Source organism: Chrysemys picta, chromosome 6 (assembly GCF_011386835.1).
Source record: "Chrysemys picta bellii isolate R12L10 chromosome 6, ASM1138683v2, whole genome shotgun sequence".
In the NCBI taxonomy this organism is placed as follows: domain Eukaryota; kingdom Metazoa; phylum Chordata; order Testudines; family Emydidae; genus Chrysemys; species Chrysemys picta.
The window spans coordinates 56,588,124-56,608,605 of NC_088796.1; the positions used below are offsets into that span (position 1 = coordinate 56,588,124).

Below are 20,482 nucleotides of genomic sequence, written 5' to 3' on the forward strand. Positions count from 1 at the left end.
TTGTGGGACCTAGCAGGATTCAGGTTTGTGGGGCGCTGATGCACCAGGAAGCATCAAAGTGCAGATTTATTTATGTGGGTGCACGAGCAGCCGCTGTACTCACTGATGGTACAATTTGAGGGCTTGGAGCCCAAACCTGACTGGACACGGGTAGACCCCGCGTTGCCCTTGCCGCCTCCAGGGAAAACAACCGAGTTCCTGTTTACCTATGTGGAACGATGGCCTGCCCTGGCCCACTCCCTTGCATCCCTGTGGGCAGCTACGCCGGGCGCTGGAAGGGGCTGGTTCCGCTGAAGCTGGAACAGGCAAGGGCTGTTGGCGGGTACAGGGCTCCGCCCTCCCCTCCCTCTCTCCTCCTAGATGGTGGGGAGGCAGCGGGAGGGCGGGGAGTGCCGGACCAGCGCGGAGAGGAGGGAGGAGTAGGAGCCGCGCCATGCATAATATGCGAGTGACAGTGAGTGCGCGGGCGGCTGGCGGAGTCCACAGGACGCGGATGTCCATGTCCTCCGGTCTAGGTAGGTTTGTTGCCCGTCTCTTCCCAGGGCGAGGGCGGGCCTTGCATTTGGAGCATCCTTCCTCAGCTGCAAAGCTCCCTCCTGCTAGCTCTAGAGTTGTGGCAGCAGCACCTGTTGCCTCAGGGAGAGGCTTTTTGGCTGTGGACAGAGCTGGGCATGGAGCTCGCCCTGCATGACTGCTGGAGAATATAGTCTGCTGAGGTGCGTAAGTGTCCTGGCGGCTCCTCTTTCTCTTCTCTGGGCTAGAGCAGCTGGAGATAGCAGCGCTTCCAAGGGAGACCCCTGTTCCTGGGAGATCAGAACAGGCAGAAGAAACTCAGCCTGATAGGTCCCGGCTGCGGGAGCGATTGGTATTTAATATTCTAAAAACCACACAACAAAACATCCGTTTGAGTTTTCAAAGGAGTGACAATACAATCAAAACAGACTGAGGGAACTTCTCCTATATTTGTTTGCACTGTGTATAACTCAGCAAAACAAAGCGGGGGAAAAAATAAAGCTTGGCCAACCAGCATCCCATGATAGAATTAATTTGCAAATAATAACAATTAAAATAAATGAAAATGGAATACCTTAAGGGTTTACAGTTCTACAGCTTTTTGATGTGTTGATTTTGTATGAATTATTGCAGAACCCACTCTGGCTAAACCAGATAAACAAACTGTATTTCAAATTTAGTGGGAACTAAATGTGTCTCCAGTAGATTTACAATATAGATAGATTTGGTGTGTCATGCAAATTATTATTTTGATACACTATTTGAACATCCAAAAGTGTGCTTTGTGCTTCTAATATATATTGTGCACACGTTATAAATACATATCTACTTGGAACTATTCTATCAGTTAAATGATAGGCATTTAGAAGAAAACTTATATATTAGTACAGTATAATAACCAAAGATATATACATCCAGAAAATAGATTACTCATCTTTTAAATTAAAACAGCCTATCCCACAAAAATGTACAGTGTTTACATGCAAACTGAGAGCCATTTGTGGGGAGGGGGATCAGTATGGTTTAAATAATATTAAGGATGCAACTGAAAATGTCCAGCTTTCAGAAAATTTAAAGACAAAACTAACGTTCCATACAAGTAGTTTTTAAACCACTTCATGAATTAAGGAGGAAGTATTAGTCAAAAGCTAGGAAAATTAAGACATTTGTTTCTTAATCTTAATGCTATTTAAACACAAAGTCATTGTGTTCTTACATTTTTAAATGGAAGAAATCAATGACATCATAGTTAGTTTACATCTGAATGAGCATACCGGCATCAAAAGTGCAGGGTTATCACCTTATGGTTATGGGAGTTGGATCCTGGTCATACTGAAATCAATGGGAAAACTGCCATTAGCTTTCTGGGATTTGGGCTGGGCTTCTTATCTGGGCTAGGAAAATTATGAGGGCTCAAAAATAATATATTTTGGATATTGAAGAACTTCAAGCAAATGTATGAACTTGGTCCTGAAATTCTAAAACAGCCATGGAAATAGATGGGAGCTTTAGCAGAATAAAGGTTTCAAAATTGGGCCTAAAATGTGTCCTTTTGTTATTAACATTTTGTGCTTTTTTAAAAATTAGAAGTCAGCCAAATATAGGAAAGGTTTAAAGCCATATCACATGCATAGCATCATTTTATTTAAAATAGTGAGGGTCTAGTTTATTTGCTTGAGAGACTGGTAGGTTTCCATTAAAAACCCTCTCAGATATAGGACTCAATCCTGTAAATGCTTACACACTTGAGTAACTTTTCTCACACGTGTAGTTACAGAGGGATTGATCTTGCAAACACACATGTACTCATGTGAGTAGTCTGAGTGACTTCAATGGAGCAACTTGCATGAGTAAAGTTAATCAAGTACAGAAGTGCTGCAGAATCTGGCTCACAGATGTTAATGGAATTACTAATATGAGTAAAGTTACTGACATATGTATATTTCTATAGGATCTGGGCCATAAGCTGTAAACCAAGTATGGTAATTTTGAGAAAATGTATTGATAACCAAAAAATCACCTTTTGGAGTGGTACTCTACTTCCACAATTGTCAGAAATTAGAACATGGGTAAAGAAGAGATTAATACTGTATTATTATTGCTTATGTATTGTATTTTGAAATATTTGATACCTAACATGAATATAATTTCAATACAATATTTTATATTTTAAAATGAAAACTTGAAAATGTCTTCATGGTTCAAAGTTCAATAGAGATGGACCTACTAAACTTGTCTTGAGTACTTTTGAAGATCTCTTAGGCTAAGGTGGTTTTATAGGTATTAACAAACTGTGTGCTGTACATTGGATTCTTGGTATTATATGAAATAGAATGTCTATGATTATTTAACTTCATTTTATTGCTTGATAACACTTCTCTCTCTTATTTGCTCTTCCTGAGTGCCCTTTTACAATATGTTCTTAGTATTACTGTCACTGTATAAATTGCCCTTTAAGAAATATAAAGAATATTACATCCTAAATATAATTAGGAAGGAGCAAGTATGAATTATTATGTGAAAACGCTTCATATGCTTTATACGAGGCCCTGAACCCACATAGACTTAAGCACATGCATCATGTTACACACACGAGTATTCCTATTGACTGCAGTGGTACTATTTACTTGCATAAAGTTACACATGTACTTAAGTCTTTGCAGGATCAGAGCCTTAGATTATAACCGCTGTTGGACAGAATACTTCTCCCATCAAAAAAAGCACAGTATACTAGTTAAGCATTGCTTGCTATGCATAACACCCTCATTTATAGATCTGATGCTGTGAATTTCAGACATTAGCAGAGTTCCAGCAATTCAGAGAAAGTTTGCATTTTATCAAGAGAAGTATGTTAGTTTTTTGAGGAAAAGAGATTGACATGGTGAATAACTGGTAGGTCATACAGCCTAATCCAGGTGGGACATTGTTAACTTTTCACTTTGAAAACTGCAGTTGACTAATGAATGAGTTTCTTCCTGTAAAGACTTACGCAAGAAGTCCTGACTCAAGTAAGTAGTTCTATTGAACTTGAGTAAAGACTTTGTGCATGAATGAGATTTTGCAGGATTGGGCTCAAGGGGTTAGTAGGAATTGTTAAATGGCTATAGCAAGAGGCTGAGAACTAGAGATGCTGCAGTGTTTCAAATCTTAAAAAAACAAAACAAACCCACAACTCTAAATACTGACTCATTGCTTGACTGATTAGTATTTTCTTGAAAACTGTTAAAATTGTTGTATAACTCACCAAATGTTGCAATTTGTTATAAATAACAAGGGTGTTCTTTAGGATAGAATATTGCTGTTGATTTAACCAGGCAAGAAGCTGTTTGAATTCTTGAATTTATCTGGCAAAATGAAATACAATGAAAGGCACGGTCTGTACACATTTTGAATTTTGTGATAGTGGATTTTTCAATATGTTGACAAGAAAATTCCCTCTAAAATGCCATAGTATGATCTCTTTAAATGTTAAGATATTTTGATATTGTGTCAGTTATATTTTTCCAAGTTAAAATACAGTTATGTAAATCACGGTTTGCATTCTTCATTTGCTAGAACAAGAAGCTATTCCTTTCCCCCGTCACTTCTCCAGGCCTCATCCTATATATTTTGGGCTTTGAACTGTTTCAAGCTTTACTTTATTAGGGATTTAACATGGATTTAATTCAGCCATCTGTTATGGGTTTGGCACACCAATGGATCTGAGGTACTGGGCAGAGGCGAGCTGTAGAAATTTCCCACATTTTTAAAGGTTAGGGAAAGAGCTACCTTTATGAATAGATTTTGAATAATTCTCAGCAAGACAATGGCGCAGAAGTGGGGTAAAAAATGTGTGTCATTCTCTGAAGCACAAGGTCCTCTGTCTGTCTTTAGCTTTGCTGAAAAGCAATTAGCATTTCAACCAGCCAATTTGGTTACATGCAATGAAGTACTTGGGTTTGTAATTTGCTGCTCTCGGCTTGGTGCTGTTGAGAACTAGCCCTGTGTAATCCTCTCAAAGTACCTTTCTTTCCAGCATAGTTATTGTTGCTGGTCTTAAATAACTACTCAACAAAGAGATTTCCTTGTCTTGAGCTACAGGGTGCTATCGGGCAAGGAAAATTAAATACCCAGCTAATAAGGGAATTATTATAATTATTAAATAGTCATTATTAAATTGTGGCACAGGTTAAAAGCTTTAGAAAAGATTTTAAAAAACCCCAAACCACTTAACAAAGATAATGTGAGGCGTCTTTGAACCCAGACAGCTTTTGCTTTCAGAGCTCCCTTCAGTACACAGCACTTTATCATTTGTATGATTTAAAAACAGATTGCAGAGATGTAAATGATTAATTCATGGTATAGATTGGAGAGGAGGCCTTGTATCACATCAATTCCAAAATGATGCAAATGTATTTTTTTCTTCTATGGAGAGGTATTGTTTTGGGGCCTTTGTTAAAGACAGATCTATAGAAAAAATCCTCTTCTTTGCTTCTCTGTAATAACAAATGAAATATATTTAATCAAATAATTGATGCACATATTGATATATTTCTGTAATTTAGTATAAATATTCGATACAAGTTTTAATATTTAAGAATATATTTTTGTTATGAGTGATTTATTTTTATGATTAGGTAACACATTAATTTGCTGTGTAGCTCATACATGCTTATTCCCTTGCAAGGAACCACAATACATAGCAATAATTCTTTTGTCAATTCACTTGAAATAATACTCTTTAATCCCTGTCAAGAGGCTATAATTCACATCTGTTCACCTTGCAAATCATTTTTTTTATAAACTTATTATGTAAGAAGCAATAGTCAAGGTTGTTTATTTTTATTTTTCAAAGCATTCCAGCATGAGAGATAAATTAATGAATATGCACTAAAGTATCCAGTAATATGTTATGCATGCGATATATGGGCTCAGCCAGGCAAACAGTAATTAGAGGGATAAATTTTGTCCTCACATTCACACTTCATATTTTAAAAATGTGGCAAGTTTAACTTTTGAGAGGGTGACAGATACCTCCAAATTCAAGGTACAAATGGAAATTATTCTTAAGTCCAAAGGCCAGATCTTCAGCTCATGTAAAATGGCATAACTCCATTGAATCCAATGGAACGATATCAGTTTACACCATCTTAGTTTTTGGTCCCAGTATTTAAGGGCCTGATTCTGGGATGTGCTGAGCATCTGCAATTCCTTCTATAATTGATGACAGCTGTGGGTCAGCATCTGTAATGACAAGTATCTTTTTGGTCAACTGTGTAAGAAGCCATGTGAGAGAGATACAACAGAATAGAAACTGGGTAAGTGTGAGGGGTGGGGGCTGCATGTTTTGTGGGAGATAGGAGGCCTCTCAGGGTATGTCTATAGTGCAGTTAGACACCCACGGCTGGCCCATGCCAGCTGACCCAAGCTCGCAGAGCTTGAGCTAATGCTGTTTAACTGTGGTGTAGATGTTAGGGCTTGGGCTGCAGCCCAAGCTCTGTGACCCTCCCGCCTCACAGGGTCTTAGAGCCCGCGCTCCAGCCCAAGCCCGAATGTCTACACCGCGGTTAAATAGCCCCTTCTCCTGAGCCCTGCAAGCCCGAGTCAGTTGGCATGGGCCAGCCAGTGGTTGTTAATTGCAGTGTAAACATAGTTAAGTGAAAAGCATATCCATCCCACTTCTTTTGAGAGGTAGAATGCCACCTATGTCGTGTCATGCCTGGGTGGCCCTGACCTTGCAAACCCTTGTGTAAGTAATTCTTACAAATGTGAGATGACCACTGACTTCAATGTGAATACTTGTGTGAAACAGGATTATTTGCATGAGAGTAAGGGTTTGCTAGAATGGGATCCTTCTATGGGACTTTCCTTTCGCTTCAGTGATAGTTATGTACATGCCAAAAATAGTACAAGCTATATTGCCAATTGTTGCAATACTATAGCATATTTATCTGTTACAGTATATGGTATTACTGGGCTTTGGCTATAGCTACACATGGACAGATTCTGATCTCACTTGCTTCAGTGTAGATCAGAAGTAGATCAGTTGAAATCATTGGAGTTGTACTGGTGTAAACTTAGTGTAAATGAATCAGAATTAAACCCCATAGTATGTTATTTCTTGGTAAAAGAATGTTGTCTTAGCAGATTTCAGCCAAAGTTTGATTGTTTATCACACAGGATCAGATTCTGATCTGTGCTGTAAATATGGAGTAACTCCAGGTGGGTAAGTTCCATTGGAATTACTCTGGATTACTTTGAATAAGCGAGATCAGAATCTGGCCCTTAATTATTATATGGTTCAGTGGGATGCCCAGTAAGGCTATGATTAGGAAGTCTATTCAGAACAGGTTATAAGGTATCCACAAATGTTTGTAATTAACATTTGTATACTCTGTACTCTATATGAACAATTTTCTTGCCTGCTTGCCATTGGCAAGGCAAAGAGCTCAATAAGTGAGTTTAGCACTGCCTGATAATTTGGCACTTCGTTGTGTGCTCTGCCTGAAGAAAGTAGGCAGAGCAGGAAAGTTGAACCTCACAGAACCCTGAGCTCTATCTGACTTATAAGACAAAGCTCATTTCTCCTGAGATCGTTATAAGCTTAAGGAATACTAAGAGCACATGAAAGGAACATCCATTCCCTTTTGAGAGGATGAAGAGAAAAGCCACTAGAAAGTACAGAAGGAGAATATGAATTGCAATGGTCCCACTTCCCTCACTTGGACAATGGAGCAGAGGGAAGAGAAGATGGCATTCACCGCTCTCCCATTAGCTTCAAGGAAGAGGCTGGGATGCTTTGGGCTTCCCATCAGGGTTCTACCTTTAGATTCAGCTGGGAGACCTCACCATCTTTAGTGTAGGTGCCTGGCTGGTACAATAGATTTAGTTCGCTGTCTAAGAGGGTTAACTTTCTGGCTAGTAGGTATGAATGTGATGAAAAGTTGCTCGAACTTCTTTCCTCTTGACAATATTTATACGATGAAGGATGGGTGTTCTCTTCAAGGGGACTTAATTGAGAGAAAGAGGTTTTTCATATAGAGATACTTTCAGGTACATTAAACTAGCTGTCGCTCCATTCTCAGTGCTACATGTCAAGTTAGTGAGTTTTCGTAAAGTTTTAAAGAGGCCTGCAGTTGTGGTAAAAAGCTGTTGTTCATGAGAGTAATTGCCTAATATTTGTGTAGTTAAAAATAATCTCCTTCAAATGAAAATAAGCCCTCCTGGAAACTGAGACGAGAGCCTGCTAGTGCTCCATCATGGCAGCAGTTCTTGGTGGGCAGCATGAAGCTACTGAGTTGGAGTTTTGGGACAGTGGAAGCCAGTTGAGAGCTCCCTGCACCAGGCAACGTGTGTGTATATGTGGGGGCCAGGTCAAGTGTTTCCCAATATTTTGCATTAAAAAGGGGAGAATGGGCACCTGTGAGTGATGCTCCCTGCAGCAAAGAGGGAAGAAGGGTTGGCACTCTGAGATAGAAGCTAGGGGGCAGGGCCCCCAAATAATATGCATGGAAAAAATGGGATACTAACGGTCTCCCACAAAATGTTACATCCACCAGAGTAGTCCAGAATGGGGAAGAGGGGAGCAAAGAGAGAAGCAACCAATCTGGCTGCTTGGTCTTTTATAACTCTCCTGCTTCCTCTGTTTTGCAGCATGTAGAGGCATCAGGCTTCTCTCGCTGGAGTAGGCTGTCATTCTGAAGTAGTGACATGGAAGCAGTGTCTGGTCAGCCCTCTCCCATCAAAGTAAGGGATTTATTTCTCCACCCTCCATCCCCCCCAACACCACAGGGGAGAGGGGCTGAGGCAATACAAACTATTCAAATGCTAGGTTTTGCTGGCACACACATTGTATCCTTTGAAAATGCGGTCCTTAATATTGACAGCTAAGCTACTGAAGCTGTGAGGTGAAAAAGAGAAACGTTCCAATAAGCCTTAAATACAGAAACTCCTTTACTGTTATTTTGTGATCATTACTGGCAACATAGGAAACTCTGAATCTTAATGAACTGATATTATTACAATTCATATGATTTTATAATATGCTTCATAATGTTTGTAAAGTTCAGCGCTGGAAACCAGGAGTTCTTTTTGTATCTCCACAACATGTACAGCAAAGGTGGTGACATTGTAAGCCTTCCTGCACTGTTCCAACCTAGTGTGCTTCAGCCATGCTCTGGAGAAACTGCCTTTAAGGATTAAAGAGCAGTTCTGACTCCATGCTGATTCAGGAAAAGATCCTGCAGGGTGCACAGTAGAACAAACCAAGTTGAGAATGGGGTACTGTCTGGCAGCCCGAGATGGTCATCATGCTGCTCGCACTGCAGAGTAGCAGACATGCCATTCCTTTGAGGTTCTGCTTGGCTGGGTGTATAGTAATTGAGGGGAGTTAATGGGGACAGATAGGAAGGAATGTGGTAGATGTTATACCTACCTTGATGTGCTATACCTATACACCTTAGTAACTCTGAGTACTATGTGAAGGTAAGCAATACAAAATAGCCACAGATCTGAAGAGATCACTCTAAAACATTTGCCCATTTCCCCCACCATCTTCCCCTCACCATCAGCCATGCTGGGTCTGACAGTTAGTCTTGGCTCCAGATGCTTATCTCCTTTTGCTTCCCTGATTAGTGATCTCTTCTCTCCTCTTGCCCTTCTCTCTTCCTACTTTGCTATCCTGCACTGTCCTTCTCCTTTAATGTCAGATCATGACCTGGCTACTGCCTTTTCAAGTTCAGATCCCTTCACTGCTGGTTCCCATCCCAGGTTGATCCTGTCTTGCAGACTGAGTGTGTGCCACTATCCTCCAGAGACCCCAGCCCAGAGAAAGTGGGTGGTGCCTTCCATTTTATAGGCTTTTGATTATCAAATGTAAAAGTCAGAGTATAAAAATCTGTGGAAAAGACCATCTAAAATAAAATTAAAAAAACCCTAAATTTATTTTGTTGATTTGGTGGTTGGCAGAAATTCAGCATCATAATGCTTGAGCATAAAGCAATCTTCACCACCCTCACCCCTTGATCTGCACCGTTTACTTTAGTGGAATTACTCACAATGTGTAGAAATAAGTCTGCTCAAGTAAGTCTTTGCAGTATCAGGGCCCAGAAGCAAAATGCGGCGTAACTGAAGTCCAATCTTAGAATAATTTGATGTGATCTTAGAAACTTAGGTGCAAAAATGGGCAATATTTTCTTTTGAAAGGTTATGAATAATGTGTGAGAAAAAGGAACCACAGAGAAAATAATGGTACAAAGTATCAGAAAAGCTTGTATGCTTTTAGGGCATCTGGCTTGCATGTCTTTGAAGTGAAAACCACGTCATCTACCTGCTATTCAACTATGGCATCTCCTAAGGCAGCACGGACATTGTGAAGTATGGTATTTTAAAACCAGTGTGAGACATTCTTTCTGTTTAATGAATGAGATGCATACCACAGACTGCATTAATGCTTTTTTTGTAACATGCTGTTTGGTGACAGTAAACGTGACTTGACAGAGGGAGCAGAACAGAGGTGATATGGTCTCTGACTTATTTGTGATTGATGATGTTTTAGAAAATATTGTATAGGATCAGTAAGTAATCTTACCTGTCTTACACTGGGAGTTTGCTCTTTCTGTAGAAATATAAATGTGCTCCAGAAAATGCTATATTTAGCTAAGAAACTGTGTGTTACCAGCTAAGTAGCATTACTTTTTAAAAAATCCTTTGATTTTTAAATTAAATGTCTAACAAGGGTGTAATTTTGGGATTTACAGCATCCCTCACTGTCCTTAAAAGTCTGTTGTTTTCTTTTGGGAGCTAGTTTTTTATGTTCTTGATTATATAAACCCTTAGAATAAACCCATTCATTTTTAGTATCCAGAATTACAATGTGTAACATCATTTGAAGCTACTATTGACATTCTAAATCTCTATTTGCTATAGCTCTATCCAGCCCAAATTGACCTTCACAGCTGTTGGCCCATTGAGGTTCTATTTGACTTCCTAGGCTGCAGAGTCACAAAGGCTGTTTTAGACCCCTTTTCTTAAAGATTTGTTATATTCCTCCTCCCTCCCACACTCAGTAGCAGTTGTGGCAACATATGTTACATTTTTGTGTGATTTGAATCTTGTCTTGAAATTTCTTCTCCCTCAGTCCTCTCAAAAGCAATACTCCTATTAAAGGATTCGAGGTGGCAGAATTGGACCCAATAAACATTAGTAATTTAGCAGCATTGCAGGATGCAATGTATTATATACTAAAAGTTTAGTATTTTTACTGTGAAAAAACTACTGTAGTTTCAATATAAATACGAAAAGTCAATATTAATATGGTACAATAGGTAAAAAAGATGTATAATTCTTGTCTCAGAAAAAAATAATTTAGGCCCAATCCTGCAAAGATACTTGTTGAACTTGATGCAATATGAGTAGTATGGGATCACTCACAGTGTGTGTAGTTCAGCACATGTGTAAATCTTTGCAGGATCGGAGAAGTCAGTATATAAATCATGACCAGTATTTTATAAGGTAAAATATTGTGAGCTATACTGGCTCCTTGGATAATATTTTGATTCCCATGAGCTGAACTCTTCAAGTCTTGATTTACATTACTTTTACTAACTGTAATATTTTAAAGTTGGTTTAATATGCACAGAGATAAAGGTCATTTTTGGCAGGTTGCACATAGTAAATCATAGTTCAAATAATGTAATGAGGAAGAATTCTCACCTGCTGAATAATTGATGAAATGATTATGAAACCTCTCTTGTTCCACAGGAGTAATCCTATAGTTTTCGAATGTCCCCTAGTAGAGGTAATAGAATTCAAGTAATTCTAAACTTTATAACCTTGCCCCCAAGGATCATATTTTCAGTATTATTTACTTGCAGCACACACCGTGGGAAGCTACTTGCTAAGTCTATGACAAGGTAACAGCTGAAGCGAAAAGGTCAACAAACTCTTCTGTTGCATATAGATGATGCCTGCATTTGCAGACTGTGTAATTGTCTCAAAGTTTACAAAGGTTACAGCGACTATTCACATTCAAGCTGTAATATAGGCGCTCAAAATAACATTTATACTCTGGAGAGCAATTTAGGGTAGAGACCAATACACATCACTTGTAGGTTAGTCGTAGTCAGCTTTCTTATGTCTCAGTCCTATGAGGTGCCTAGAGCCTTCCATTCCAATTGAAATGGCAGAATTGGGTTTTCATTCATAATCTTTATTTTTTTGCTCTGTCCTCAATTATTTTGTTTTTGTTTTTTTGCATCAGACCATCTCATAGTTAAATTGATAGGTATTAATAGGTGACTAATGTGGGTCACCTTCCTACAGAGTCACAGTAATAAAGGAATTGCCTTACTTCATCTGACCAGTTGTCTATCTAGTCCAGCATTCTGTCCCTGACTGTGTTCAATACCTGATGCTTCAGGCAAAGATGCAAGAAACCCTGTACTAGGCAGTTATGGGGTAACCTGCCCATAGGGGAAGTTTTATCCTAATTCCCATTGGTTAGAGACTTGTTTTTATATCCCTTCCAAAACTTTTTAAGTTTTAATTTAGTTTGAAATCATATTGCTGTAAATCTGGATCCTGTAAGTGTGAGTTGTTTGTTCAATGAGTGTTCTGTCTCTTTAAAGTGGCTCTTTTTCCTTGACACCATTTTCCTGTGCTTTGAAAGTTACCTCGTAAGGGCAGATTGTGACAGGCCCTTGTACAGGTGTGCAGGGAGAAGGGAGTGTGTGAAGAACCTCCCTTCTTGTTGTATGCCCCATGCAAGGGTTGTAACAATTGTAGACCTCAAGCTTGAGGGGAATTCATTCACTGCTCTCTTCATGCAGACATGGCGGTGTACATACTTGAAAGAGGTTGAGGAGGAGTGGGGTGGAGCAGTTGGGGTCGCTGGCCAGTCCGTATTGTAGATAATATTGAAACTTGGGGGGACTGATCCTGAAAGCCTTTTATATGCAGAACTCTCATTTTAAATCCATGGGAGATCTGCAGTTGGAAGGCTTGTGGGATTGTACTCATGATAATTAAGATTCAGTTTATGGTGGGGTGAAATTCCTCAAGCAAAAAATATTTTATTGGGTGATATTCTTATCAGAAATAATGAAACATTTCAAATGGGTTGTAAAATTAATCATTTGTTTCACTGGGATGATGGCTGTTCCGTTACTGATTTTGTCTTTTGGATAATGTCTGCCTGTGGGTTTTCATTACCTAGCTGTTTCCAAGATGGTGTTCAGTAGAGCTGAGTGAATAACTTATTACTAATAATTTAAACAAACAATATTGTCTTTTTTTTCCCTGTTTGTAAATTGTGTGTGATGAGATTGTAATTTTCTTGGGTTTATTTATTGTTCAAGATTATTCAATACATGATTTCTGTGAATTATTCTTGGCCTATAGCTTGTTTACAGTTCATTGTGAATATACACAGTGCAATATTCATCCTGTTTTGACTGGACACCAGTCACATTGATCTTGCAATAAGTTCTGTATGGGCAGAGCCCTGAGTCTGTGTGAAGCTTCATATTTTCAGAGATCTGCCTGTGCAGAGTTCATTGCAAGATTAGGGCAATCAATTACATGTTTCTTTTACCTTACTGGATGCGTATAGTTTTTAGAATCACAGGCATTCTTTGAATACATCCTGATTAAAAATTTGCCACTCACGTTTCACAAACATTTAAAATGCGCTCTCTATGCCAATGACCATTCTTGTCAGAACAATTATTTATTAGAACATGTGTGAATTGCCATTTTACAAGAAAATCTTTGGTACTTTGTGGAGAGAGATCTAAAAATAAATGTATAACACTGTTTTCATCAGCTGAAGGAACTCTATCTAAAGAAAATTTTCTCCGTTGGGAACCAATCCTGCAACATGTGTTGTATCTCTGGGAAATGCTGAGCACTCTCAACTTCCATTGAATTCACTGGCACTTGAGGGATGCTCAACTTGCCACTGGACTTGGCCCTTAGTAAGGGGACTCAAATCCAGCTGAGTCTATCCTAAGAGAAAAGTATACATCCACATAGTAAGGGAGAGTCCCAACCATGAAGAGTTCACAGTCTCATTAAAACATGATGCCACAACTGAGTGTAATAAAAATAAAATCTGAAAGGAATCTGGGAGAGATGCTGGGAGAAACAGCAATAAAAATATAGGTCATATATATACACACTAAATAGTTTAGAGTATCAGAGATCTGGAAGGCGAATTCAAAAATATACAATAGGAAGTGGAATATATTTTAAACACTTGGAGTCAGTTTTTAGCAGGCAGTGTTATCTGTACCTACAAAATATAGACCCAGCCCTGCACCACTGAAATATGCCATCCAGTTTGCTCAGAATTATGGCCTATGCATGTTTTGGGCTTGCTCTTTGCAATCCATACTCAGGCTGATATTTGGAAGATTTAATAGAGATTACAGGATTGGGCCCAATGGATACGAGTAATTTTGTCAGACTCTGGCATTGAGTGGATCAGGTGTGAATACAAAACCCTGCATTTGGTAATTATGTGAATATTACTGAAAATATGGTCCTTAGGTTTGTATCATATTTCTTCCTGAAAGGAGAAAATATCCAATTATACATCAAATTATAATAAAATAAAACAAGTTTAATTAAAAAAAGAAATGAGTAGAATATAAAGTGTTGGCTATAAGTCAGTGATTCATAGAAATTGTTTCCTACATACTAAATACATCAACTTCTTTTATTCTTAAACTTTTTTTTTTTTTTGGTAGGTATGCCCTCTGCTTGTTTATTAGTTAACCTTCTTTTAGCATTATTCATCAGCTTCACATCTGGAGAAACAGAAGTAAAGTTTACTGGGCAAACAGAATTTGTAGTTCATGAAACTAGTACAACAGTTATACGTCTTGTTATTGAAAGGACAGGAGAACCAGCTAACATCACAGCAATTGTATCGGTAAGAAACTGCCAGTTCTCCTCTTTTAAAATGAAATTTGGATATCTGTATGAAATGTTGATTGCTGCTGGTATGTTTTCTTTTTCTTTTCTTTTTTTTTAACCGGGTCAATGCAATGGACTGTATAGCTAGGTACCCTTGGGGCTCACTGGGGGAACTGTTTTGAGTCAGAAATACCTAGTTGCTACAAGCGAGGAAATTTCCATTGGCTGTGCCAATAGAAATGTTTTCAGGCTTCCGATAGCTACTCAGAAAGCAAACTACTACTCCTGGTGGAGCTCTGTGAGTTTATAGGGCAGTCTGATTTGGAATCTAGCTGGTACTTGAAAGTCCACTCCCGAAGAGTGGGGAGAAAAGAATTTTTCCTTCTCCAGTTTTTCTGGGCCGAGGGAGAACAGCTATACCTCTTTATTGATTTCATTTATTAGGCATGTGGCTTTATTATTTCAAAAAAGGCCATTTAAAGGAAGATAGAGAAGAGATTTTCCCATTCAGAAGAGAAACAGGAAGACCTATCCTGAGAGGCACCTGCTGTGTAGAAGTCAGGACACCATGATCTGAGAGATTAGATTGTGTTTACATAGTTTTCTTTATCTCTTAGCTATTGTTAACCACGGGGCTGATTCTGCATCCCTTACTCACATTGAGAAGTACCATACTTTTTATATAGTCATATTGAAATAAATATGAAACTTTGCAGAGTAAGTTTCTACTCAACATGAGTGAGAATGATAGAATAGAGTACCATATGAGGGAAGATATGTGCAGAGTCTGCTACTTTTTATTTTGTGCAGATCCAGAGAAATGTGCCATATTTGTACACGGTCACCAAACATTGTACTCTTCTGAGCTTAAACAATGGAACATGCATGTTATTTGAGTTCAAAGGGTTAGAAATTGATGTTCCAGAAGACAGTACAGTGGGTATAAAATCTAGAGAAGGCATGAATGTCTTTGAAAACTGGTGCTCTTGTAAAACATGTAAAATGGCAGAGTTCTTTAGTTTTTATATTGAAAGGGGCCAGGAGGCTATTACAGATATTTTCACATTGTTTTAATAAAGCTTATACTTTAATATAGCTATTGTTAGTTTTATAGATGTACTGTATGGCTATTGTGGTTGTTCTGAGGAAGAGCATTGCACTTGTGGGGAGAGATTTCCCATAACTGAATATATATTATTATTCCATTATTATTCCACACAAATGGAATGACCAACAGGCAGTCCATATTTAGAAGGCATTGATGTTACTCTAGTAGTGGGTGCCAGAGAGTATGGCCTGCTTCATCTGCTAGAATTCTCTGTGATGCATATAATTTCCATTACTGTGGAGAAAGGGAGAAGCAGAGGTTCCTTCTGGACCCATGATCATCACATCACAATACAGAGCATTCATTGTATAATGCAACTAGCATCTATACTAGTATTTGTTATACTAATAATGTATGGTGTGCATGTTCTTGTAAATTGTATTTTAAAATAGTGTTCCTTTTTAAAATATGACACTGTGGTGCACTATGTGCAAGATAGTTACATACTGGAATGGATTAAGGCTCCCTGATGAAATCATAACTAGCTGTGAACAAATGACATGCTTAGTTTCTCGGCATGGGTATAGGAAGTTTCTTACTATGTTATTGTCCTGTGCCATCTGTCCAGAAACACTTGAGCTGACGGTAGTGAAGATTGAGGGAGGAGTAATGTATAGAAAACATCATATGTAATATATGAAGCAAAGTCAGAAGAAAATTATAGAAAGTGGGGAGTAGGTTATATTCATGTGTGTATTTATTGTAGATTTATGGGGAAAACACAGGTGACTTTTTTGACACATACGCAGCAACATACATACCCGATACAGAAACAAACAGAACTGTGTATATATCGGTCTGTGATGATGATCTTCCAGAGGCTGATGAGATGTTCATATTTTACTTGACATTACAGGTAAGTGCTAGTTTTTTTGTTTATCTATTTCACTAGAAAAAAGACTTTGGCATATGTGGCTGCAGCTTACTTACTTACTTCAGTGGTGAATTTGGCTCCCCATGTCTAAAGCTTAAAGTTTGGACATCAGGCAACCTGATAGCCTTGTGCTATTTCTTAGCAGTTCCATGCACAAGACATGAGCTTGTTTACCGTGCTTGAAACTTTCTGCAGAGGCAATATATTCAGCTTTGGAGACTTTAACAGGGACTGTTTCCAGTTCATTAAGAAGCAGAACTATGAGGTTCTGAAGAGAATCTTTTGTTCTTTCCCAGAAAGACATTGCTTCAAGGGGGAGGGTGAAAAGTAGTAGGGAAACAGGATGATCCTCATTGCTTCAGAAAAAGACCTCCCTGGAAAATATACCTTGAAGAGCATGTAGGTAAATCAGTGTATATTGCTAATCCATGTTAGAATGAGGCAACTACGAAGAAGCTTGTTTTCTCTCTTTTTTTTAAACTTAACAGTCCATGGTAAAGTTTAAAGTCACTGCAATAAAAGTGAATCTTCATTTTACCTCTGTGTTTCATAGTTAGCACAAATGATTGATAGTAAATGTAAATACGTTTCCCCCTCCTTTCCCTTTCCTTCTTCCCTTCCTCTGCCTATCAGTATTTAACTCAGAAATATAATAGAAAAGTCATAAACTGAGTTTACACACATATATATAGTAAACTGCTGTAAACAATATGCTCATGACCTGTAGAGTCATATAAAACTTAGCTCAAAAATTTCAGCCTATACATAATGCTAAAAAAAGCTCTTTAGTTTCTAGCATGACTGCATGCTTCATATCTAATTCCTTATTGCTATGGTATCATTAATAGATTGTCAGACTATGATTTATGTCTTCAAAGTTTCTTTTGAGCATTTTGTTGTTTAACCAGACTGAGACTCTTTAGAATGTATTTCCATAAGCAGTAAGAGTGATTTATGTGCATTCTGTTGACTTGAATACCTTTTTCTTGGAACTTGTAACCAGACACAAAAATACAACGAACCAATCAAAAAAATAAAAAAGTTCCAACAACAACAAAAGGAAAGACATACTCACACTTTGAATGAAAACATATTTATTTAAAAACAAGTTCTTACTGAAAACTGCATTTTTTTAACTGTCTGCATCGCTGGTTCACTTACCATATGTCTTATTAATTTTAGAAACCATCTGCAGGAATAAAGCTTGGGTCACCAAGGTCTGTCACTGTAACAGTCTTATCAAATGACAATGCCTTTGGAATTATTTCCTTTAATATGGTATGTTTTTATGTTCTATACATTAAAAATTTTAAATAGTGTAAAGGGGTGATTTTCCAAAGTCACCAAAGGGCATTTATGCATCTAATTTCCTTAGAAGTCTTTGTCAGTTAGGCACCTAACTCCCATTTGTGACTTTTGAAATGAACCCACTTACAGATTTTTGTAATATGGTTAAATATATGTGACTGAAATGCTACTGTACACTATCAGACATGCTTTCATTGGGTTGCTCTCACACTGGGCAAACTTGTGTGCTAGTCTTCCTAGAAGTGCAGCATAGAACTTGCAGCCCAGGGGAAGGTGGGGCCTTGGTGGTTTTAAGCAAGTTAGGAACTCCGTACAAAAGTTTAAAGAACTGTAGGTTATTACCTATAGTGGAATTCACTTTATTTAGTGGTTTCATCACTTTGCAAGTGAAATGAGACAGGGTTCTCTTTGTGCAAATTGGTAATATACTGTATTAACTCTGGGACCAATTTTACTCCCATTGAAGTCAGTAACAGAGCTCCCATTTACTTCCCTGGGTGCAGAATAAGGCCCTGTCTCCTTCAAAGCAATAACGACGTGTAATGTTGCTATGTGCATTTTAGAGAGCACATTTCACTGCTGGTGTGAAATTAAGGTGAGGACTACTCTCTTGCCTTACGTGGATATACACTCACTTATGCCATTGGTGAATTTGGCCCAGAGATATTGTGGATATCTGAAACTACTGTGGTCCTTACTAATCTGTTATCAGTATTTTTATACTTACATCTCAGAATCCCACACGGGCACCAACATATTATAAATTAGTCAATACTTCTGGAATACAGTGCTTGGGAGTGCCCTTTGCAGTGCTTCAGACAGTGTGTCACATGCTGCATTGTGGAGATAAGATGGGGCTGAATGGTAGTTGGAGCCCCTTAAAGAATTCTAGCTGACTCAGGCAGAATTCCTGGCAGTGTTCTAGATGTGGTACTCCACCCGTTAAAACTTGCAATGCATGCTTCTCCTTGCAATGCTAAGCTAGATCTGTTGGCTTGTGTGGTGGTGAGGGCTGGACCATGGCCATGCTAGCTCTCCAGTCCATTAATAGTGGACTGGAGCATAGGCAGTTCCATGCCTATGCTCTCCACCTTGAATGTGGCTGGCTCTTGTACAAGGAGGCATTTTACTAATAAAGCACAAGAACCTTAGAAATAGCCCAAACTTGTTTTCTGGATGAATTAAACTTTATTGACTGAACAAATCTTTGTAGCTAAAATAGATTTAAAAACTCACATTTGTAAAAGAATATAATTGGACTACTTATGAAAATCAGTATCATGAGATAAATTATGTCCTGTAATTTTAAAATCAATGTAAATATCTAACTATCTAATAAATGATTTTAGAAGGAAAAAAATCTGTTTTTAATTGGCTTAGGAACGTCTATAAATATTAATGATACAAACCAAGTAGCTTGTATAAGGTAGCCATGTTTGTTTATAGCAAAAAGGGGAAAAAAAAGAAAAAAGCACTCAAGTAACCACTGCTTTTTTTTTTTAATCTGAAGTCTTTCAAGCTTTTTATTAGTTGAACTAATTGGTTGCTAGGAAATGTAATACCATCAGTGGACCAGTTTACAGATTGGTATTTCTATGGTAACAGTTTTTTTCTTCACTCTCTGTTGAGATACTTGATCAATGCCTGATTGCCTGTCCCTTCTCTTCCCCATTAGTCTGCCTTAATCACAGTGAATGAGCCCAGAGGTAGAAATGAATTTGTGCCTCTGACTCTAATTAGGGAGAAGGGAACCTATGGGACTGTGACTGTGACTTTTGAGGTAAGTTTATTAAAACAACTTTACACCTCAGCATACCTTCTTAGAACTGGATGGTTAGAATCATAGTCCTGCTATATATATATATATATATATGAATGTATACAAAGGACTAATTGCTGATGTCTAAATCTTGTTAAACAGGAGCGGTTTACTTGCCACCTGAAAAACATTGTAATTAGATAAACCAGTTATAATTTGAGGGACAATTGTGTTGTTGACACTAGAAAACAGTAGATATTCTTTATAATTTATATATTTAATCTTGGTAAATAATTATACAATATTTGTATTTCAGTTATAAGGTTTGAAAAAAAAAGTAGGAAGATAAACAATGTTATGTTAACTTGCACTAGTGGAAAATAAGTCAGCAAGAAATAAAAATTGTTTAATAAAAGTTTTTTTAAAAATAGAAAGGGTAAGTTTCCTTGGAGGTGGGTCAAAAAAAGTTCTGAAGTGATATTTACAAATAAATGTTACAGTAGAACTCCACCATTTGACTTAACTTTTGAGCACTTTAAAATGTTGGCTCAAGGTTTTCTGAAAATCTGGCACCTTTAAGATATCTCAATCTTGGTACCCAAGAAGAGAGGCATGCAAAATTATTAGTTACTTTAGATTATTTAGGCCATACTGTACCTTGTATAACATTCAAATCTAGCAACATTTGAAATGTTGAATTTCTCATTTAATTTTTCTTGTATACTTTAGTTTCTGCGTCTCATATATAGTAAAACTTCTTTCATGTGGATCTCTGGTTCAGTTTCGCTTGTCTATGGGAAAGCGTAATTATAGAAACATAGGAGTGGAAGGGATCTTGAGAGGTCTTCTGGTCCAGGCCCCAGCACTCAAAGCAAGACTAAGTATTAGCTAGACCAGTGGTTCCCAAACTTTAACAACCTGTGAACCCCTTTCAATAAAATGTCAAGTCTCGCGAACCCCTCCTAAAATGAAATTTCCAGGTATTTTCTCCATTACCTGAGTATAAATTATAAAAGCAGTGAAC

At 38.0% G+C, this 20,482-nt stretch overlaps 1 protein-coding gene across 9 annotated transcripts in view; it reads left to right on the forward strand.

Moving 5' to 3' along the window:
* The first annotated feature begins 288 nt into the window (after positions 1 to 288).
* Positions 289 to 20,482, forward strand: part of ADGRV1 (adhesion G protein-coupled receptor V1) — a 443,810-nt gene continuing 423,616 nt past the window's right edge. For 4 of the 9 annotated variants that reach the window (XM_008167448.3, XM_008167450.3, XM_008167449.3 and 1 more), the window contains exons 1-5: positions 308 to 515; positions 14,241 to 14,425; positions 16,224 to 16,373; positions 17,574 to 17,669; positions 19,375 to 19,479. In XM_008167448.3, the coding sequence (XP_008165670.3) occupies positions 434 to 515; positions 14,241 to 14,425; positions 16,224 to 16,373; positions 17,574 to 17,669; positions 19,375 to 19,479 (618 nt within the window). In that variant the 5' untranslated portion in view covers positions 308 to 433. Of the gene's footprint in view, positions 516 to 14,240; positions 14,426 to 16,223; positions 16,374 to 17,573; positions 17,670 to 19,374; positions 19,480 to 20,482 lie in introns of all 9 variants that reach the window. The other 5 variants (XR_010602227.1, XM_024104505.3, XM_008167457.4 and 2 more) reach the window with 5 other exon arrangements.